This window comes from Lagenorhynchus albirostris, chromosome 5, assembly GCF_949774975.1.
Source record: "Lagenorhynchus albirostris chromosome 5, mLagAlb1.1, whole genome shotgun sequence".
NCBI lineage: Eukaryota > Metazoa > Chordata > Mammalia > Artiodactyla > Delphinidae > Lagenorhynchus > Lagenorhynchus albirostris.
This window is the reverse complement of record NC_083099.1, coordinates 31056464-31079737: the sequence shown is the minus strand read 5'-3', so window position 1 is coordinate 31079737 and position 23274 is coordinate 31056464. Positions and strand designations below refer to the sequence as shown.

The 23274-nt window shown below is 47.3% G+C and overlaps 1 protein-coding gene across 1 annotated transcript in view; it reads left to right on the top strand.

Annotated features, from left to right (window-relative positions):
* Nucleotides 1–23274, top strand: part of EPHB1 (EPH receptor B1) — a 290260-nt gene that overhangs the window by 18251 nt on the left and 248735 nt on the right. Inside the window, exon 3 of the mRNA XM_060149500.1 lies at nt 5179–5860. Within this exon, the coding sequence (XP_060005483.1) occupies nt 5179–5860 (682 nt within the window). The remainder of the gene's footprint in view (nt 1–5178; nt 5861–23274) is intronic.

Below are 23274 nucleotides of genomic sequence, written 5' to 3'. Positions count from 1 at the left end.
GTGAGGTAATGCTAGCCCTAGGACATGGCCACGGAAAGCAAGAAAGAGGCCAGATAGGAAGAACTTTGTTCTGGAAGAAATGGCAAATTGTGGTGACAAATTGGGCATGAAGTTGCCAGGGGCATACTGTTTGTGGATAATAGAGACCAGGCCAGCATTGTTGGGTGTTGAGGTGCAGGCTGGACCAGAAAACAAAGAGTGTTTTTCAGAAAAAGCTATGTTAGTTATTAGTTACATGTCATAAAATTTACTCATTTTAAGGGTACAATTCAGTGATTTTCAGTACATTTACAGAATTGTGTAATCATCACCACAATCCCATTTTAGAACATTTCCATCACCCCCAAAAAGATTTTTCATGCCCATTTGCAATCACTCTCCTTTCCCATCCACGGTCTCAGGGAAATACTAACACTTTTCTGTCTATAGATTTGCCTTTTCGGGACATTTCATGTAAATGGGACCCTGCAATATGCGGTCTTTTGTGTCTGGCCTCTTTCACTGGGCATCACGTTTTAGAGGTTGTTGCATGTACCAGTGCTTCCTTCTTTTTTTATTTCCAAATAGTACTCCGTCGTATGGCTACATCACATCATTTCTGTCATGCCAATTAAAAATGTATGGAGCTGAATTGATCAATATGTTCATTTACGGCTCCTGAGTTTCATGTCATAATTACTGTGCTTACATTGTCTCCATAGTTTCTTTTAGTATTTTTATGGTTTCATTTTTAATGTTTAAATCTTTGATTCACTGAGAATTCTTTTCTGGAGTAAGGTGGGAAATATGGATGAAAATTATGTGTTCTTTTCCAGATGGCTACCCAGCTATTACAACGATTTTAAAAAATGATTCACCTTTTCCCCACTGATTTGAGTTGTGGCCAACCTTTTAAATGTTGAGAGAAACTATTGATTCGACATCTAAAAAATTCCGCCAGTTACGCTGCCACCAATAGACTTGGGAGTGGCCTTTTCTCTTCATTCTTACGGAGACTTGAGATTTTATCTTTTTAATTTTGTGCCAATCTGATAAGCAAATTACTGTGTTTTGTTGTTTTACTGGGAGGAGATAATTATAGAAAGGAACACAAGAGGCAGTGTGTCAAATGCCTAGAAGTGGAGGCTGAGAAGCTGCCACTGAACGGAGACCTTTAGTAGGAAATTAGCTTTGGAACAGGCAGTGAGAATGCGTCACAGAGACTGGAGCCAGCACAGGTCTTGGGTAGAAGAAATTGGGTCTGAATATCACTGGGGTCATATATCCATTACTGGTGAAACTCCCCCTTTTTAAGGATCTGGGAAGCGGTGTGCCCGGGGACACAGGGTACCTCAAAGCCTGGCTGGGGAGGCAGGCCTGATGCATGAAAGGGTGTTAAGGGAACACACTGCCCGTTGGGTCTGGTTAAAGCAGCCTCTCTCTGTCCCTCCGCCCCCACCCCCACCCTGCCCACCTCGGCTGATGAGAGCCTAGAGCTTCTGCTACACCAAGATATATTTTCAGTGTCCACTGGTCTGGTCCAACCCACCATCATCTCTCACCTGGACTAGGACAGTGCTGTACATGTCCCACATACACTTGTCCAACGCAGTCTCTACTTTGCATCAGATAAATCTTTTAAAAACTCAGCTCTGATCACCTGATTTTCCTCCTTAAAACTCATCAATACCTTCTAGTTACCCTCAGGATGAAATTCGAAGTTCTCTACCAGACTCATCCTCTCCCCAGTCTTCTTCCTGCCACCTCCAGCTTTTTATGACTCTTCATTCCTCAATGGTGCCAGGACACTTTTCCCCACCACAGGGCCTTTGCACTTGCTGTTCCTGGGCCTCAATGCTCTGCCCCTTCTCTGCCCCTCTCTGCCCCCAGCAGATGCACACTTTTCCTGGCTAACTTCTATCCATCCGTCCCTCTCAGCTTGGAGGGTCTTCTCTGCCAGACCTCTGCATATCAAGTACACCCCCCCTCACTTGGCATCCTGAAATTTTTCCTCACAGCAGTTAGCACAATTGTAATAATTTAGTTATTTTAATAACCATTTGTCTAATTTCTGTTTCTCTCACTAGATTATAAGCTTCATATTTCTGCATCCCCAGTGGCTAACGGAATGTCTGGCATAAAGTTGGCATTCAGTAATTATTTTTTCATTGATAGATGAATAAGGTAGAACTATAAAGCAATGACACTGATTCCAAGTATCATAAACAAATAATAATGTCTGTCCTCCCTGCTGGGAACGCTATTCTACCCTCATCTCGATTTCCCCAAACCTTCTCTTTCAAGGCCCCCAATCCTAATTGCCACTAACTTGGAGAGCATTTGTGCCTCCTCCAGCCCCCTCTGATTGCTATATTTCCAACCCCCATACCACCCGCGGGCAGAAGAAGAATGAAAAAAGGAAAGAAAAAGACTCCATCATGGCCTTTTCCTGAACAACTAGGAGTTATTTACCCTTCTCTCAATTTCTCTCTACTCTTTCCCTTTGAATATACAGCTGTATTCCCCCTAATTTGCTTTGATCGCTCCCTTAGGAGTTGTCATGGAATCAATTAGACCCGTAGATTTTTATGACTCCAGGTCACCCAGTATGATTCCTCATTTTACAGATGAGAAAACTGAGGCTCAGAGAGGTTAATGTTTGAAACAATTACTTCTGTTGGGTCTTAAAATACCAATCAGTGTCATTTTCTAAGACAAATGTTCTCAATATCCCAGCTCCACAGGAGCGTAAATCCTCATTCTGTCTGTTTAAGGGTGTACTGGTGGTGATAGTCTCAGTGCTAAGGTGAGCCCCCAAAGGTGGGCTTCCTGTCCTGCTCCCACACAGCAAAGCTGCATTAGTCTTGGGTGGGTCAAGGTCCCCACCCTAATTGGGGCCTCAAGCTTCACCTGTGCTTTGACAAAGGAGCCCCATGTTTGTGCTGAGACCTCATACAGCCCAATGAAATGATGGATCGTGAGTTTAAACAGTTGCAGAACAGCAAAAGAAAAATCCTTTCCTTCCCTCAGAAGTCATGTAGGGTCAACTGGGAAAATGTAATTTCAAAACAGCCATGGGAGAGAGGCCTGAAAATTTGAACTGAAACAACTGTCAGCGATGACTTCTCCCTAATGTATTTGCTTTCTGGTTCCAAAAAACCAGGCAAGCAGAACATAACTATAATGAACACATTTAAATAGAACACAACACAATCTAAAGAAGGAATAAAAAGTGGTTCCTCAACATCTAGAGATTCAATAAGAAATGAAGCAAGGTCTAGGTGCAGTTGGCTGTGTGCGAGGATCCCAGAAGAAGCCCACCAGCTAGAGAGGGAACGGGGCCCCCTGAGAGTGTGGAAGGGGCCTGGGGAGAAGGAGTGGCCATGGGGGTCACTGTACAGGCCTGGGTGGGTGGGGCCCGCTCTCCACATACCCATCTTTCCTCTGCACCATGCCTAGTCATCAGAAGCCCTGGTACAAGTTTAAAGGACAGCCTTGCTTTGCCCTCCTGCTCCTACAGATAATTAATTCTGTGCAAGAAGAAATTCTGGTATATTTCCCATGTACACTTGATTAGCTTTTAGCTCTTTTTTTTTTTTTTTTTTTTTTTTTTTGCTGTACGCGGGCCTCTCACTGTTGTGGCCTCTCCTGTTGCGGAGCACAGGCTCCAGACGCGCAGGCCCAGCGTCCATGGCTCACGGTCCCAGCCGCTCCGCGGCACGCAGGATCTTCCCGGACCGGGACATGAACCTGCGTCCCCTGCATCGGCAGGTGGACTCTCAACCACTGCGCCACCAGGGAAGCCCAGCTTTTAGCTCTTTTAATAAAGAATTCTAATTTATATATTTCAAGTCCACACTGTGAATAATAAGCAATTAATACAATATTTAAAGAAATGGCAGTTGTTTGGGTTTTTCTTGTCACCACTGCTAAATAGTCAAGGACCTTGATCTATTTTCTCTTTTCACTTTAGAAGTTGAATTTCTTCTACCTCTTATTTACTTCTTTAGCAAACACATTGGAACCTCCTGGGAAGACCCCCAGTTCTTGAGGTCAGCGTCCTGAGAGCTCCTCAGTATGGGCAGCTGCTTCCTCTCCCGGCATAAGGAAGAAAGAATGACCCAGCAACTCTTCTTTGACCCCTGCCCCAGAGTGGCTCATTAAGGAAGCTGTGTCTTTATGGAGCCCCTCCCCTTATTGCCTGTTACTGAAATAAGTTACTAGGTGAATTTCGTTGGCCATTCAAAGCACTTGTTTCTATTTCCTCTCTTTCCCATCTCCTTTATGGCCATGGGACCATGGATGAAATTACATGATGTCTTTTCACCTGTAAATTGAGGATGATAATCTAGTTGTATGGGGAACTGTTGAGACTACTGAGAGACATCACTTACTAAATGCATTTTTCCTCCTCTCCTTCCAATCTACAGGACTGCTAAAAGTGAGAGCTCTCTTTTCCAACATGAATCACAACAGTCTCTCCCTTATTAAGAAGCTTTCCTTATTCCCTAAGTAACCCCCTCCAACATTCTCTTCCATCACATCTTTGTTTGACGTATGTGCAGATGATGCTTAATTTGCTTCATTAAGGATCTCTCTTAGTATCTCTACTCTTATTCGCTTCAGTCTAACTTTTTCAGAGATTGATGTTATAAAACAAAAGTTTATGTGAATCTAAGTTTATTGAACAATTCTGAAAAGCTTTATACTCATATGCTTTTTGGAGATATAAAAGAGTTTCACCACAATAAAGAAATTAGGTTCAGAAATGAGAATTTCCCAGGTGGGGGTGTCATGTGGTCAGACCCGTAATACACAGAGTGACTGTTGAGAGCAGAGGCAGTGGCATTGAAGATGAAAGTGCCTACCATTGCACGGGGCTAAGAGCTGCAGGTGGTCCCTTGGATGTGATGAGTCATTGTCACAATGAGAGCTGTGGGTTAGATGAAGGGAGGCTTTCTAGGGTGAAGTCTGTTATATTTTGGGATGGGCTGCAGAGAAGTCTTCCGAAGTCTGCTTATAAGGAGACCTTTAAAAGCAAGTTCAAATTAGGTGCGTTCATTTCTCAAGTCAAGCAGCCAGACTGGTGAGCTCGTAAGGCCCCCTCCAGTGCCAGGCTTCTCCTCTGCTCTGCCTCTCCTTGTCTTCTTACTCTCTATTTTGTGTTTTTCATGTGTGTGCCTGGCCTGCTTGGTACAGTGGGAAGAAGTCAGTGGCTATGATGAAAACCTGAACACCATCCGAACCTACCAGGTGTGCAATGTCTTCGAGCCCAACCAGAACAACTGGCTGCTCACCACCTTCATCAACCGGCGGGGGGCCCATCGCATCTACACGGAGATGCGCTTCACTGTGAGGGACTGCAGCAGCCTCCCCAACGTTCCAGGCTCCTGCAAGGAGACCTTCAACTTGTACTACTACGAGACTGACTCTGTCATTGCCACCAAGAAGTCGGCCTTCTGGTCCGAAGCCCCTTACCTCAAAGTGGACACCATTGCTGCAGATGAGAGCTTCTCCCAGGTGGACTTTGGGGGAAGGTTGATGAAGGTCAACACAGAAGTCAGGAGCTTTGGGCCTCTTACGCGGAATGGTTTTTATCTTGCTTTCCAGGATTATGGAGCCTGTATGTCTCTCCTTTCTGTCCGTGTCTTCTTCAAAAAGTGTCCTAGCATTGTGCAAAATTTTGCAGTGTTCCCAGAGACCATGACTGGGGCGGAAAGCACATCTTTGGTGATTGCTCGGGGCATATGCATCCCCAATGCAGAGGAAGTGGACGTGCCCATCAAACTCTACTGCAACGGGGACGGGGAGTGGATGGTGCCCATCGGGCGCTGCACCTGTAAGCCTGGCTATGAGCCTGAGAACAGCGTGGCCTGCAAGGGTAAGCCCTGAGGCTCTTGAGGCCTCTACTTCCTGCCCTTCTGGGGCAGGGCCGAGTCAGCAAAGGTCCCTGCCTCCAGCTCGGGATCATAAAGGAGCAGAAGAGCCTAATGGCTTCTTCTAAATTTCTGGGGGGAACCTCCATCTCCAGTGCTAGGCCTGATGATTTTCCAGTTGTGTTCAACTGGATATCCGTATTATGGTGGGGGGAAGAGATGGGGAGAATTCCAAACGGTGGATAATAACTTAATAACCACTCAGGTATATTTAGTTTTGGGGACACTGGCACTCATATTCTCCTTCTCTCTCTCTTTCTCCCTCTTTCAGACACACACACACACACACACACACACACACACAGACCCACACACCTGCATCCAGTCCAGCCCCGTGCTCTGAGGTGTGGACTATTTGGGTTGTCATAGACAAGTCACTCAAGGGTAACTGAGAAATGACTGAATTTGGAAAATATTTTTGTTCATTTCAGTCCAGCTCCCACAGCACTCAGCTTGGTACCGAACCCATGTAGCTCATTAACTCAAAACCCCCTGGCTTGGCTGTCTTCCTCCAGGGTCTCAGTGCCAGGCCCTGGGGTAGGAATGGGGTCTAGCATTAGTAGGTCCTGAAAGGAGGTGAAGCTGTTGGAATCGGGGTGGGACAGTACTGTGTGTTCTACTACCTGTGCTTTGGGATGATACAGAGTGATGGTGACTGTGCAGATGGGGGCATCAGGGTACCCTGTGCTCACACTGACCCTCCTCAGTCCAGGAGAGCACGTGTGCAATACATGGCAATAAACGTGCTGAACTGGCTTGAGACTCGATCTTCTCTGGGAGTTAATAGAGGGGTCTAGAGGGTCCATGGCTCATCTGTTGCCTGAGTACATGGAAGATGAACAGGAGGGAATCCAAAGTTGGGGAAGAGAAGACTGTTTTCCTTTATCTTTTGCTTGTGGCTTTCAAAGTTTCAGATTCTTTCAAGAGCAAGGCTTCCCATATGGACCTCAGAAACCACCTTGACCCTAACTCCTTACTACGGTTGCCCCAGTCCTTTGGGGACAAGTTGGAGGTGGGGGGGGGGCTGTGGTTGCTCCTTCTTCTCCATCATGAGCTTCATTCCAGCTGTCCCCCGTCATTATCCACCCCCCGCCTGAGCATCAGAACATCCCTTGCGTGTCTCCTTCCCCACTTACCTTGCTCACCAAACACCTGCAGGCAAAGCACGAGGCACAGGATTGCTAATGCCCACCTGCTCTGCCATCCTCTGGACTCAGCTAATTGCCTGGGCTGGGGCACTCACACAGCCTTTCTGAGGCCTGCTGAGAGCAGAGAGCTGTGCCTTTGTGTCTTTATTGGGTTTCTTGGTTATGGTACCCGTGATGGATGATGTGGAAACTGGAGGGAGAGAGTGCCAGATCAAGTGATGAATCAACGCAGACAGGTTTAAAACCAACCCAGCCTGGTCCCACAGCGCTCCTCTTTGTCCCATTGTTTGGGGGTGGGAGGGAGGTGCCCTCTTGGGCATGTGTCAGGGTCTGAGTGGAGACCCAGGCCCCAGGCTGAGTTCTTAAAGTCGCAGGTGCAGCAGCTGCCAGGCATGCTTGCAATAGCATGGGTGATTTCTCCAGGCTTCAAAGGGTGGCCACACTGCACTTGCTGGCTGGGGCCCTCTTGTTTCCCATTATTTCCTGAGCAGAACAGCAGGAACCAGAGCAAGCATTGATTGGTTCTGATTTAATTGGGACTCTGGGAACAGGCTCTCATTTCTCTGGGCTAACTGGAAATTTTCTCTTTTGGGGGGTTCTTGTGTCCCTGTTGCTTGTCCGTCACCTCCTGTGGTTGTCCTGGGAGGGCCTATGGAGACAAATATGTAAATCCAAGTGGTTACTTTCCATCCTCCCTACTCAGCCCCACCCTCCTCCTGACTTTTGGTGGATGTTCCTGATCTAGAGCTGTCATGAACCTGACCTGATTTCACAAACTACTTGTTGCAAACTCACTGGAAGCTGGAGGAGATGGGGAGACCAGGACATCATCACTTTGCCATTTCAGAGGCACAGGCAGACACATTTTGGTGGCATCTCTAAGAGCAGAGAGTGGCAAGCCAGGTGGCATCATGGGTCCTGCAGCCCAGCGGCCTGGCTGAGCTCAGTGCCCTAGAAAGGCAGAAAAGCACCTTTCCTTCTGTCTCAAGAACTTTAAGCTGAATCTTCCAAATTCTTTGAACTTGGCTCTGCTAGTAACCCGGGCTTGATGGCTGAGCCTGACCTCCCTTCCCAGGGCTCATAGCAAGGGGCTGCCCGGGGAGGTAAAGGGGCCTGGGGCATAGATGGTGATCTTAGGAGGATTCTGCACCCTTTGGATAGGGATGGGCAGTGCATGGAAAGGTACTTGTAACTAGTCCTTGGGGTGTTTCTTCAAGAGAAGGTGCTCAATTCATTTTGGATTCTCATGCTGGGGGGGGTGTCAGGTGGGCACTGTGGCCCTTCACAGCAGTTCTGGGGTGGCCTGCCTGGTACAGGCAATTCTCCTGCGGCAAGAAGCATGGAGATTGGTGGATGCAATAGAGACCTGTAGGTGAGAAAGTCTTGTGAGTCTCCATCAGCTGTCCCGGTAGGACTGGAGAATGAAGGCAAGCTGCTGTCTCTCAATACAGCCCTGAGAACTGATGCCTTGGAGCGCAGCTGGGAGAAACCTGGATGGTTCTGTGATTCACGGTTATGTTGACTTGATTAACTTTCTTTTCCAGATATTTGAATCTGAGCCTCTGCATGTGTCGAATCTATGGGCTGACAGAAAGAATATCTTTTATATTGTTTTTTTCTGGCAGTTCAGACTTTCTTCACAGGCAAGAATCTTATTCTGACTTTTGCCTCTGCATCTGCTAAACCCTCTCCTGTCAAAGACATGGTGACCAATTTCTTGGTTTTGCAGAAGCATTTGGGGACCAATTAGGTAGCTCAACCAGCAAAGAGTGGTCCTGGCCTAGAGCTGTTCCTGTTGTGAGGAGGGAGGGTGCTGGAAGGAAGGGGTGGCAAGCAGAGGAAGCCGTGGGAGGAGCTTGTACATCAGGCTGTGCAGCAAGCGGCTCACACACTTTCTAGAGGTCTCCATGGCCCAAGGCCTGTTCCGGACTCATCCTTTCTGCACACGTAGGTTGGATTGATCAGGCAGAATCACAGCAGCCTGTTGACCCCACCAGTGACTCTGACCCCATCATGCATGTATCTCTGTGAAATTGTTAATTACTAGGAAAATGACCTATATGCCCCACTTTCAAGTTTTATGCTCTTAGTTTAGCAGATTAATGAGAAATCATGGCTTTGTCTTTCCCCACCTGCATGCCTTCCCTGCTCAGGTTGATGGCTAAGTCCATTCTCTTTGTGAGTCCCTGTAGCCTAACTGTCCCTGGGCCAGGGAGGCCAAGAGCTGGTGCTTGACAAGCTCCCTCTGTGCTGTGATGCCTAAAATGTTGCATCAGCTAAAGTTGGTCTCAGGGGTCAGCTAAGATCATTCCAACTCTGGATGTTAGCAGGGCCTTGGCAGCTCCTGAGGAAGCACAGAGCTGTTCTCAGCTGTTCTCTGTCCCTCGTTTTGTGTCTCTTCTGCTCCTTAGCATCCATCAAAGGCCTGCCTTGGGCCCTACAACCTCATGGGCACTGTCTGTGCAGCCCTTCGCCCCCGCCCTCCGCTCCTCCCCCAGGTCTCTTCTTCCCTCCTTCCCTCCCTCCAAACGGGGACTGTTTTCCTTGGTAATTTTCCACCTACATGTAAATTCCTTCATGCCTGGAAACCCAAGGGACATTTTGAAGCTTTCAACAGTTTCGGCACCTTTGTCAACCTGAGCAGCCGAGATGAGCCAATCTATAAGCCTGGGGGAGTCGAGACAAAAAATCTGCAGGATTCGAAGGGGGAGAAAAATGTGTTTAATTTAGCTCCTCTTGGAAAAAAGAAGTTTCTGGGACCTATTTCCACCTCCCTTCATCCTGGATGTTGAAAGAGAAACTGGGGGCCTGACAGAGCGTGTGTGTGTGTGTGTGTGTGTGTGTGTGTGTGTGTGTGTGTGTGTGTGTGTATGGTGTTGTGCTGGTGGCTGCATTCAGGGGCACTGAGGAACCTTTTCTGCTCTGCTCTCTGGCCCATCAGCTGTTGACTGGTGACTGAGAGGAAGGCCACAACCTAGACGCCTCCTCTCAAGCCCCAGGGAGACCTGCTCTGCGGAGGCCAGGGTCATTAACACCGCAGCCTGGTAAGATGAGCTTCATGATAGGATTGCCCAACGGGCTACTTCCTTGAGAAACCTCTCGGGCCTCCATGGTGGCCCCGCCCAGCGCTCTCCAGAGAGGCCTCCTATGTAATTGGCTGGATGTAATGGACACCAGCATGAGCAACAGGAAACAGAGCTGGAAGGATGCCCCCTGCCTCACCGACTCCAGCACGCTGGGCAGGGGTGCATGGTCCCAGACTCTGGTGGTGGCAGGGGACAGCAAGGAGAACAGGGGAGAGGGGCAGCTCTGGGTTCCAAACCCCCTTGTGCTCTGCATCGCCCCTTCTGCCTTTGAAGGACAGGGGTAGAAGCACCCAATACAAGCAATCATGATTCTTCCAGGTCAGTGCTAGTGTAAAGAGAATGTTCTGGGCATGATAGCTGTCCTGGGTAGAAGTCCATGACTTAGTAAATATTATCAAAGATGATGACGAAGGCACCATACGGTCATTGTTGAGTCGGTGTTGGCAGTGGAGACATCATGGGGTGAGCAGTTGAGCTGGGGCTCTGGGCCCACCACTATTGCACCATGAAGAACCATTGAGCCTGAAACAGCCCAAGCCGGGGGGTGGCGGTGAGGGTGGGGGTGGGAGTGGGCAGGATATGGAGAGACCATCTATTCTGACTGCCTCATTTATCCATGGAGAGAGGGCAGCCAGAGAGCATCTCTGGATACCAATCCAGGGAGCCCTGTTGGGTAATGTCAGAGTTGGGATCAGGACCCAGGTCTGGGAGGCCACCATCTGCCTCTGCTTCTGAGTCTGGTTTTTGTTGAAATTAACCGTCCTTGGACACACAACATCTGTTTCCAGGAATATCCACCCCCTCTCAGCTGTTTTCCCATGAACACTTTCTCTGTGTCTGTGTTGTCCCTTGTTTTATCTTGGGTCCAGGCGCTCCGTGGAGCTGTGCTCTACAGTCATACACTTCCGCACCATACAGCACAGGGCTCCACGTTGACTACCCCCATCTTCTTTTTAATCTTTCTGGGAGCAGTACCATGCCTCCAGATGTTCTGACATGTTGACGTGCCTGTGAGCCATCCAGAGGGGCATGGCATCTGGGCGGCGGTGGAGTGGGGGGGTGGTGACACCAAGCTCCCTGAAAAAGGTGAGGTCTAAGGCTTTGTGCTTTCAGAAGAGGACAGGGGGAATGTGGGCTGGAGGCCTGATTGTGGCTCTGTAATCGGCATCAAGGAACAGCATGGGCCCCGAGGGCTGAACCCAGGCTCAGGCAGGGCTGGGGTCAGACTTACCCCCTTTGCTTCCTGACCCCAACTCTCTCTCTGGAGCCAGACAGCCCCTGTATATGCAGAACCTGAGCACACCCATCTGCACAAACTTCCTTGCCTGGAGGGTGAGTCACCACTTTTGAGTTTGAAGCATGGAGATGAAAACTCCCACTGGATCTGAGCTTGCCTGGAGCTGGGACCCTCCGTTCCGGACCACAGGAGCTCTGATGATCTGAGCTCTGTTTCCACTGCTTTGGCCCATTGACAAGCTGTGCTGACAGTGCCCTGATGCTTCTGGGCCTCAGTTCTCTCTCAAGGCAGCGGGGTGAAGATCCCGAGAAAAGTCAGCTCAGGGCAGCTGCAAATGGTGAAGGAACGCATCCTGTTTGCACACCGCCAGGAGCAAGCCTTATTTTGCCAACAGGGCCATGGCAGGGACATTGAGAGAGGGACACCCTGGCCTTTCCCTAGGGGTGGGGTCTCTGTCTGCAGATGTCCTGTCTGTACTGTCCTTGCTGGCTAAGAGCTGGAGTACCAGTTACCTGGTCAGGCAGCTGCAGCTGAGCCTTCCACTTTTGTTTTAACGGTCAGTTAATGAGGCAGGGCAGGAAAACCCCAGGGAGATGTGGCTTAGGACAGAGGAGTATGTCTCGATCTGCTTGGGGTCTCGGGAGCTATCCTGTATGACAGAGAGCATCTTGCCTTCCAGTGTGCCCACCCAGCCTGCCGCACGAGGAGTCTGTGCAGCTGCAGGTGTACTGGGTTCACCCTCTCGTGTGTGTTTTTGTGTGTGTGTGTGTGTATGTGTGCGTGCGCGCGGGCACACTCATGGCCCAAGAGGTCGGGAGGAAATCAACTCGGCTGCGTCAGGCCCTGGAGAGGTTGGTGAGGGTTAGGAGGCACTGTGGGAAACCTCAGGAGGCTTCTTGGAATCACAGGACAGAAATTTAGGGCCAGAGAGGGCCAGGAGCAGCTCTGACAAGGGTTTTTATTGAGGGTGGGACCGGTTCAGGAGGAGGGCTGGACCAGGCCCTTCAGTTTCTAGCTTGTCCCTGGCGTCTGTCTGGAATAGCCCACCAACGCCGTGGGCACATAGTGCCCCTCGTGGGGGCTGGAGTTACTTGGTCTTCAGGTATGACCCTCGGGGCCTGCTCGGGTCACCTCCTTTCAGGCCCTGGCACTTCTGGCCTCCCATTCCTCAGTCTAGCTGAATTCAACTTGTGAGTTCCCATGGATGGAGTGTCTCTATGCTCATTCTTTCTCTAGGTTCTTATTGGACACCTACTGTTGCCAGGCCCTTTACACTTATACACTCAGATGAAGCGATTATGCTTCTGAGAATCTGCTAGATTCTTAGCTCTTAGAAAGCACTTGCAATAACCAGAGGGCAAGGGGACCACAAGTGGCCTATGGAGGGTGGCCCCTCCCAGCTAGGTAAGGCCTCTAAGCCCACCAGATGACACATACTTTGCTTTCCCACAGTGGTCCCCCAGCCTGCTCTTAGACACCACCAGGGATGGGACACTCTGACTTCCTGAGGCAGCCTGGTTCATCACGGAGCCCTTCTTTCTAGGACTGAAATGAATTAGGGGCCCACTGCTGTTGTTCCTGGGTTGGAACTTTTAAGCAAATCTCCCTTATCCCAAGTTACCTTTTGTTGTTGTTATTTTTTAAATGCTTTGAACAGGTAGAACATATGAAATGAAGTTTCCCTTTGACTCTGGTCCTGATCAGGTCCCTCACTGTTTTAGTTTCTGATATTCTCTTGCCAATAGGGTCCATGCATTTGCACACCCAGAATGCAGACAAGCCCTTTCCTCATCTACACAGGGCTTACTGCACAGGGTTTTTCACCTAGTTCCACACCTCCCCCCGCTTTCTTGCTTAACAAGGAAAGTTAGCAGTAGTTTGGTTGGTTGTGTTACCTAGAAATCTGGCCTTTTTCCTTCCAATGATTGTGTAATATTCCACTGGATGGTTGTACCTTTATTTAATTGGTCCTTCATTTATATACATGTAGGTTGCATCTTGTGTTTTGCTATTTCTAAACAATGTTTCAGCAAACATCCTTGTGCTTCATCTTTGCACTTAGGAGTGAGCATATCTGTGAGATTAATTAATTAATTTATTTATTCAATGAATATTTATTGAGGACTTTCTGGTGTGCCACGGACTTTTCTAAGAGCTAAGATGTAGCAAGTTCTTAGAAGTAAAATTGCTGAATCAGAATATAAATTTTTAATTTTGATAGATATTCCCAAATAGTCCTCCAAAAAAAGGACATTTTCTTCCAACTTTTGCTCCCACCAACAATGTATGAGGGTTCCTCTTCCCCATACCTTTGCCAAGATAATAAAATATCAATTGTTTTTAGCTTTGCCAATCTGATAGATGAAAATTGGCCTCCCACTGTGGTTTCGGTTTCCATTTGTCTTGCCATGAGGGGCACTGAACATGGCAAAGATCCATAAATTGCCCTGTTTGTGGGTCGAGACGCAAGTGTTCCTATGTAACGCGTCATTACATTAGGTGGGTTTGCACTTGGCAGTCAGTTTGGAGTGTGCTTACTCCACGATGTAGTCTACCCTTCACTCTCCTCTGGTCCCTTCCCTCCTGCCCTTCATCCCACCCTTCATGCATTCTTTGCCCATCTCTAGCCTCAGGACATTTGGGCACGTGCTGTGCACCTATTTCAGTGTTTCCCGACTGTGGTAGGGGAAAGGAGAACAGGTGGGACAGGATAAGAGCCGGTGCTGTTGCAAAAGGGCCATGCCACCCTTCTGGCCAGTCTCAGGAAGGCTGGCCAAGCCCGGTTTGGGGGGAAACACACCTTGTTTTTCCCATCCTTCTCCTGCCCAGGGCCTGTTCTGGGCTCCCTGCTCCCCTTCTTGCAGTCCTGCTCTGCCCCACGCATCCCTCAGCTCTCACCCTTTGCCCAATGCCTCCACCTGGCATCGCTTCCTTTTACTCTCTCAGCTTACCTCTGGGGCCTCGGGGCTCAGCTCACCCTGGTGACTCCCACTCCACTGCCCCTTCCTAAATCACCAGCCCTCAGTCGGTGCCTCCTCCAGCCTCCTCTACATTTCTTCTGCAGCCTCTCACCCTCACTAGACCTGCCACCCCTTCCACGGCAGCCCTGGATCTGGCTCAGTCCCATCCCTGACCAGGTGTCCTTGCCCAACCTGCAGAAGCCCCAGGCCTACTTCTGCCAGTGGGCGTTGTCTTAGCCCTGGCCTGCGGCTCATTGCCTCGTTCTCTTTTTGGTTTTGTCTTCAACTCTGCAGCAGTTCTTTCTCTCTGGGGCCATGGACTTCCCACCTCTCTTACTAGCCTCAGCCTCTCTCTCCCCTCTCCTCTCCTCTCCACTCCTCTCCCCTCTCCCCCTCCTTTCCATCTTCCTCCCTCCCTTCCTTCCTCACTACTTTTCTGTTTAAATATATTCAGGTTAAAAGGTGAGTCAGCTTAAAGAAAAATAATAAGTTAAATAATAAATTTTAAAATCTGGCATGTAGATATGGCAAAAAGCAATCAAGATAATATGCAAGTGACTGATGTTTAAAAAACTGCTGACTTGGGCTTCCCTGGTGGCGCAGTGGTTGAGAGTCCGCCTGCCGATGCAGGGGACATCGGTACGTGCCCCGGTCCGGGAAGATCCCACATGCCGCGGAGCGGCTGGGCCCGTGAACCATGGCCGCTGAGTCTGCGTGTCCGGAGCCTGTGCTCCGCAACGGGAGAGGCCACAACAGTGAGAGGCCCGTGTACCAAAAAAAACAAAAACAAAAACAACAACAACAAAAAAACTGCTGACTTGCCCCGTTTACCTAGGTTCAGAAAGCAGCCTGTATGCTCTGCAGGGCAGTCCCACACTCCATTGTCAGATCATGCTGACGGCTCTGATTCGGGTACAGAGCAAACTTCTCTGGACTGGCTTTCAGCTTGCATTGAGGCGCTAGTGCAGCGTGGCTATCATTTATAGAGCACTCACATGTACCGGCTGCTCTGCCAAATTCCTCTCCTGCATTATCTCTTAAATCCTCACTGTAACCCTATGAAGTATATACAATCATCATGCTCGCTTTTCAGTTGAAGATACTGAGGCACAGAGAAGCTAAGTAGCTTTGCCGAGGTCATGCAACGTAGGACTCTGAGGCCTGGCTGATAACTCTTATTCTGTATTCCTCTGACAGCTGGAGAAGGGCAAGATTTGCTTAGGGGCAGACCTGTGTTTTGTGAGGGGAGCTAGGGCTTCAGTGTCCCACGTGGACTGAGATATAAGCCTTCCCTAAGGTACCCAAAGAAAAGCCATCAGAGTTTGATCAGCATTTTCCATTGGCTAGGGATGAACCAGGAGGTTCATGGAGGGACCATGCTCATGGCAAGAATGAATCAAAGACACACCCCTCCGGCTCCATGGTCAGCCCAGCTCTCACCCTTCTCCTCCCCAAGCTCCCTACGGGCAGGGCCACCCCTGATGAGCCTCTGTGTCCCAAATGCCTACACTGTGCCATCTGTGAAATGAGAACCAAACAAAACACATTGAAAACAAAATTGGTGGAAACAGGATGTGAGCTGAGGAGGAAGAAAAGCTTTGCAAGTAAGTCAGACAGAGAAAGACAAATATCACATGATAGCGCTTATATGTGGAATCTAAAAAAAAAAAGTAATACAAATGAACTTCTTTACAAAACAAAAGCAGACTCACAGACTTAGAAAACAAACTTATGGATACAAAGGGGAAAGATACTGGGCGGAGTGGGCAGAGATAAATTGGGAGTTTGGGATTGACATGTACACACTACTACATTTAAAATAGATAACCAACAAGGACCTACTGTATAGCACAGGGCTCAATATTGTGTAAGAACCTACATGGGAAAAGAACTTGAAAAAGAATAGATACATGTATATGTATAACTGAATCACTTTGCTGGACGCTGAAACTAACACAACATTGTTAATCGACTATACTCCAATATAAAATAAAAATTAAAAAAAAAAAGATGTTTAAGAAAACATCTCAGCTGAACCAGGCAGTGTAAACTCCGAACAAACCAGGCAGGAACAGAGCGCGAGTCCGATGACAAGGCGTGCACTCGGAGAGGTGACGATGGCAGAACCAGATGGAGGAAGTAACCGGTGATGACAGAGGCCTTGTCTGTTGTCCAATAGAGTGACACGTTGTACACACAGGCACACACGAAGAAAATCAACAGAGCGGTTGCAAGCCCATACGTCATGAAACCCTTTTGCTAAAAGTTGGTGATAATGTGTCAGTTTGACAGAGGACATAAGGTCAGTGTAACGTGTGTGCTTCAAGCAGAAAATGACAATCTGCTCTTTGCACAAGACGGATACAGCTTCTCATTGAAATTGTATGGAATATGCAAGAACTCTGCCAAATCATGAACTTGGCAAAAATGTACCTGTTCTGCGAATTAGGCAATTGGAGGGTTTCTGTTGGGTTTTTGGGTCTGTCACACACATGCCTGTGTTGATCTGAATGTGGAGGCCCTTGTGGCTTGGGCTTCTCTTCTCTCACTGGTTCTGTTTGTCTTCCCCTCTGCATCTTTCGCCAAATTTGTCTCTCCCGTTTTCCTTTTTTTTTTTTTCCTCCATTTATTCTATTCTTTTGTCTGTCTTCTCTCTGGAGTTGATTCGAAAAGAGAGAAAAGAGAAAACACATTCCACTGGTAGAATTTTAATGAATGGATGGCTAATTCCATTCATTTTATTTTTTTTTCCTCTAGGAAACTGTTTAGATGCAAATTGCAAGGACAAATGCATTTTTTCACATAGGAAAATATAGGAAATCAATGTTCATCAGTGAAATCAATTGCAAATATTACGAGTAATTTTTTCATCAAAATTATTAATATGTAATCACACGTGTTGATAATAAGGTTATTTTTTAAAAAGAGCATAGCTTTTAAAAAAAATGTCTTTGTAGAATGCCCTGCTTCTCCATGCTCATTTCTTTATTTTTCTGGAACATACTCTACTGCTTTCAGCTTCTTCAGCCCCATTCTTGATTATTCCTGGCTTATGAGAATTCTTTCAAACTTCCTTTTTTTCTAACATCTTTTAAATCTTTCAGTCCAGCTAATAGTTAAGAACAAGTTACCACAGCCGTTTGTGTTTTTTTTTTAACATCTTTATTGGAGTATAATTGCTTTACAATGGTGTGTTAGTTTCTGCTTTACAACAAAATGAATCAGTTATATATATACATATGCTCCCATAATTCTTCCCTCTTGCATACCCAATCAGAGTGACAGATGCAACCTTTCAGTCTGACAGCTGCCCCTCCCCTCTTGTAGGTAGCTCTAACCCGCTTACCTAGCCCACTTACCTCAGAATTTCCTCATGCAAATTCAGTTATTTGGGAGAGTGTTTCATCTTTGGGGATTGGACTTTCCACTCCCCTTTGCTCTGAACCCCGTCAGGGGGCACTTACCGCCCCTCCTTGCACATTTGTAGAGTCTAAATGTGAACTCACAGTCCCAACGTGGGCAGCAGCCCCCTCCCGTCTGAGGACTTGCTGCAGCCTTGGAGGCAATGGACGTCTCCCCAGAGAGCTGACAGCATCAGCACACTAGCCAGTAGGACATCCACACCCCCACGTCTTCCTGACCAGGAGGAGGTAGAGGTGGCCGGACATCCTGACCCCCCGGGTCCTCTCCCTGCCCTGGCTCCCCCTGATGGCCAGGTCTCTTCTGGCCATCACCACCCACCCCCATGCCCCCAGTCTCCTTTCCCGCCCGTAGCTGTGTGCCGGCCCTTCCTTCTGGGCCACAAAAGCTCTCTAGACAGACATTGTGTGCTGTTTGCCAACACGGGGGCCCGGGTACACTGAGGGGGCGAGGGAGAGGCCAGCTGCTCTCTCTTTTCACACAGACCTTTGCTTTCTCTCTTTCAGTCTCCCCCTGGCTCTCTGTCTTTGAACGTGCATACAAAAATAAAAAAAGCAGTTGCTAATTAGAGCCAGAGAATGAGAGCGAGCCTGGAAGAGGGAGGTAGTAGAGGGGACAGCTCCTGTGCAAATCAACCAGGGAGGAAGGGCAGAGGGGCCCCTGAGGGGCTTGGGAGGGATAGTTGGTCAAAATAAGCAACAATGCTTCTTCGGAATGGCAAAGAGGGATCTTGTCTTAACCTCCCGTCCTAAAAGGGGAGGAAAGGAGAAATGACAGTTTCTTGTAAACTCCCACTGCTGGTTAGTGTCCATCCACCTTCTCATCTTTGTCCCTCTCTCAGTAGCCCCGTAAACAATAGTATCTATTTGGGGGACATTTAAGTGTACCCTTTTATTGGTCATTTTTGTTCTGGCTGATAGAGAATGCAGGATCACTGGCTGAGAGGGGAGCCCCCTTACGGAGGAGCCGCTGGGCATCAGGAAGTGCTAGCTTGGAAAACATCCTCTGACAAATCAAGGCTCTCCGTCAGGGCTTTTTTCTCACCCAGTCCTATTCTTGGTTCGCCAGGCAATTTCTTTTCCCAACCCCATGTCATTAAGTTCGCCAAAAGCAAAAGCAGCCCTGATGCCCGGTGCTGAAGGGCTGGAGGCCCGGTGGATGGCTGGGGAACAGCAGCCAGTGTCAGGACAGGAACCGACTCCGACCGGAGATCTTTGAACCCATTGCAGGCTCACAGAAGGTTCCAGATACCACAGCAGTCAGGGCCTGGGGGCACCTACCTGGCAGTTGTGTGGCTTAGAATGACCCCATGCTTCATGGGGCCAGGATCACTCTGAAGGCTGGGAGATGCCCGGGGGCACTGGCTTTGGAGAGCTGGCAGTCACAGGGAGGGAGGGTTACCTGGTGACTTGGCCTGTCTAGAGATGCAGTTTCTCCAGGCATATGGTGAATGAACTGATGATGCAGATCTATAAAGGTTTTGACGTCAGTGCCCTGTGCGTTGAAAAAAAATGAGGTAATTTTCTGAAAAGGAGAACAGTGGAAGCCTCATCGTGATACACATTGGTACTAACAAGTCAGGAAGGAAGATAGGAAAAGGAAATAGAACCTGGAAAGCAAAGACTATAACTAGCTCATTTTCTTCCACTGGTGGCTGTTTCAGGTGATGGCTACGTGTGAGAAGAGAGACCCCACTGGAATCTATTGGGAACATCCTCCAGTTCTGGGATGAGGTCTCAAAATGAGCTTTTCTGGAGTCCATACACGGTGGACTGTCTGTAGCACACAGTTCAGTGTAGCTCGTCTTAACCCTGCCCAAGGACTCCTCTGGAAAATAAGGGCTTGAATCCATATCCCATGCAACTAGCCAGACCACAAAGCTGTTGAGAAAACAGCCATCGATGGGTAGTTGTCAAGAGCAGGCGGCAGGAAAGCTTGGGTTGTTCTGTCCTGGCTCTGTGTTTATGGGCAGAATGACCTCTCTGGGCTCAGTATCGTGTTAAGTGGTTTTATAACACTGTGTTAAGTGGTCTTATAACACTGGGCTCGGGCTGGCAGTGAAGACACCATGAGAATCTCTGCCTGGGTAGAGCTCAGCCAAGATCTTGGCATGTTGCAAGGGTTCAAAAACGGATGCTGATTATTATCAACATTTTATTATTAAATAAGCCAGAGGATAATTTTCTATCTATGGGGTTGGTTCTCTTGAGGTGTATGAGAATTGTGGAAAGGATGTGGTACATTTACAGAGATCTGGTAAATATTAAGGAGGCTTAGATAACATGATCTGGGTCATGGGTACATAAACGAGTTTAGAGTCTCTGGAGATAGTGGAAGCCACCCATCTAGTCATAAGTGGACATGAGTTTGTCCAGTTTCTCATTGCAAAATTAATTTTTTTTAATTCATTTTTTCATTTTTCAGTAACTTTAAATTTTATTTAAAAAATTATCATACAGAAAAGTTAACTTATTTTGGTGGACCGTTTTATGAACTTTAACACATGTTTAGATTTGTGTAACCTCCATAAAAATTAGGTAACCGAAGAGCTGCCTTATGCTTTCCCTTTATCTCCATTGCCTCCTCCCATCCCCCACCCCTGGCAATCAGTGATCTGTTCTTCATCACCATTATTTTGCCTTTTAAAATGGAATGATACACTGTGCCAACTTTTTTAGACTGGCGTCTTTCACTCAGCATAACGCCTGTGAGATTCATCTTAGCTGCTGTTTGTGTCGGTAATTTGTTCCTTTTCATTGCTGAGTAATAGTCCGTTTTATGGATGCACCATAGTTTTGTGTACCTATTCACCTGCTGAAGAGCATTTGGATTGTTTCCAATTTTTGGTGATTACATATAGTTGCTATAAACGTTCAGGTACACGTTTTTGTGTAGACATACATTTTCATTTCTCTAAGGTTAATACCCAGGAGAGGGATTATTAGGTCATATTAAAATGGGATGTTTTACTGCCAGTCTGATTTTCAGAGTGGCTGTACCATTCTGCATTACCAACAACAATTGCTCTGCATCCTTGTCAGCTCTTGGTATTATCAGTATTTTTTATTTTAGTCATTCTAATTGGTATGTCATGGTTATTTCATGGTGGTTTTAATTTTCATTTCTCTAGTGAATAATGATGTTGAATATCTGTCATGTGCTTATTTGCCATCTCTTTATACTCTTTGGTGAAGTGTCTATTCAACATTTTTGCCCAAGTTTTAATTAGGTTATTTGTTTTCTTACTATTGAGTTTTGAGATTTCTTTGTATATTTTGGATACAAGTAGTTCTGTTGAAAGTGCGATTTAAAAATATTTTCTAGTTTGTAACTTGTCTCTTCTTTCTCTTAACAATGTCTTTTACAAAGCAAACATTTTTAATATTGATGAAATCCAATTTATCCATTAAAATTTTTTTATTAAAGATTGTATTTTTAGAGCAATTTTAGTTTCAGAGCAAAATTGGGAAAAAGGTACAGGTTTTTCCCATATACCCCCTGCCCCACATGGGCATAGCCTCCCCCATTATCAACATCCCCCGACAGAGTGGCATATTTGTTACAACTGATGAATCTACACGAACACATCATACTTATTCAAAGTCCATAGTTTACATTAAAATTCACTCTTGGTGTTGTACATTCTGTGGATTTGGACAAATGTATAATGACATGTCCATCATCATAGTATCATACACAGTACTTTCACTGCCCTAAAAATCATCTGTGCTCTGCCTGTTCATCCCTCCCCACATCCATCCCCTGGCAACCTCTGATCATTTTACTGTCTCCATAATTTTGCCTTTTCCAGAATGTCATACAGTTGTAATCATGCAGTATATAGCCTTTTTTAATTGTCTTCTTTCACTTAGTAATATACATTTAAGTTTTCTCCAGGTCCTTTTCATGGTTTGACAGCTCATTTCTTTTGAGAGCTGAGTGATACTCCATTGTCTGGAGAATTTATCCCTTTTTTTCCAATTTATCCAACCAATTATTTTTTCAATTGTTCCAGGACAAGAATCATATTTTTGGTGTCATGTCCTATAATTCTTTGCCCAACCCCAATTCACAAAGGTTTTCTCCAAATGTTATCTTCTGAAAGTTTTATAGTTTTGTGTTTTTAGGTCTATGATCTGTTTTGAGTTAGCATTTGTTGGAAGTATTTGTTGGAGGTTCAGGTTGAAGGTCATTTTATTATTATTTTGCCTGTGATGTCTAGTTGTTCCAGTACCAGAGATGACTCCTTCACCTCCTCCAAGGCTTTACTTGAATATTATCTTCTCAGTGCCCCCCACCCTGACCACCCTACTCGCAGTGTAGACCACCCTCAGCAGCCCTCCTGTCTCCCCTACCTCACACTCATCATCTCTAAATAGTGTATAACTTATTGGTTATGTGTATTATCTGTCTCTCCTCAGTAGAACGTGGGCCACATGAGGGCAGGGATACTTTGAGGGTGTGTGAAGGTTTGCTTGTTAACTGGTGTGTCCTGAGTGCTTAATAAGAACTGGATGCACGGAGAGGGATGCCCACTCCCTCAGGGCACATGGCTGCAGAGGGTGAAGGAGCAGGGGTGGCTGGTGGAAGCTCCCAGGCCAGGTCAGATCTCAAGTGAGCTGTCGGGAGCCCTGCCTCCCACGTTCATCAGGCATAACAGGTTTGTCAAACACTCCATGCTGAGCTCTCCTCTCACCCACCCGCCCACTGTATTATTTGAGGCCAGTAAGAACTTAAGCAATTATACCATTTTTTTCTATGTCTTAAAGTATTTGTTCCTTGAAACTTAAGCTTTATCCCTTTTTCACCCTTATACCCCTTGAAAAAAAGAAAGTGCTCTAATGCCCTGGGAAAGTGATCTTAAATTCTAATCAGCCCTCAATCCTGGGTGTTGGAAGCCACTCAGCGATGAGGCGTTGGCAGGGCAGGGGTGCACGGGGAAAGTTATTTAGGAGGCAGTCGGCTAAGGTGCAGGTTTCACCTGGACAGTCTTCCGTTCCAGCGAAGAGGCTTAACTTATCAAGGCAGAGGAATCCGAGAAGCAAACAGTACGAAGACATGGAGATGGCAGAAGAAAAGAGGGCAGCTTAGATGAACTGGGGTGGGGGACTTAGTGGGTTCCTGTCCTCCGTAATGGAGCCCCTCTCCATGCTGTCCTTACCTTGAGTCCCAACATCACTCACTCTCTCCACTGGCAGGTGGAAAGAGTGTATGATGCTGTGTCTCCCTGGGGTCGGCTCTGGAATTTCTATATAGGAGGGGTTTGGGGCCATGGCTTGGTTGGACGGGAGGGGAGGGAGCTGGCTGGGCACTTGAAGGCTGCGTTTGTACAGCAGTCTCACTGTACTTAAAGGGAATGTTAATTTGGAGTGCAGGATGCTGATGGGAACAGAAGAGAGGAAGCGACTGTGGGGACCTGGCTGCAGAAGGAGCTGGTCCTCGCCCTGCCTCACTGCAGAGGAATCTGCCCCATAGATACCACCCATCTCCCGCCCCAAGGTGGAACCC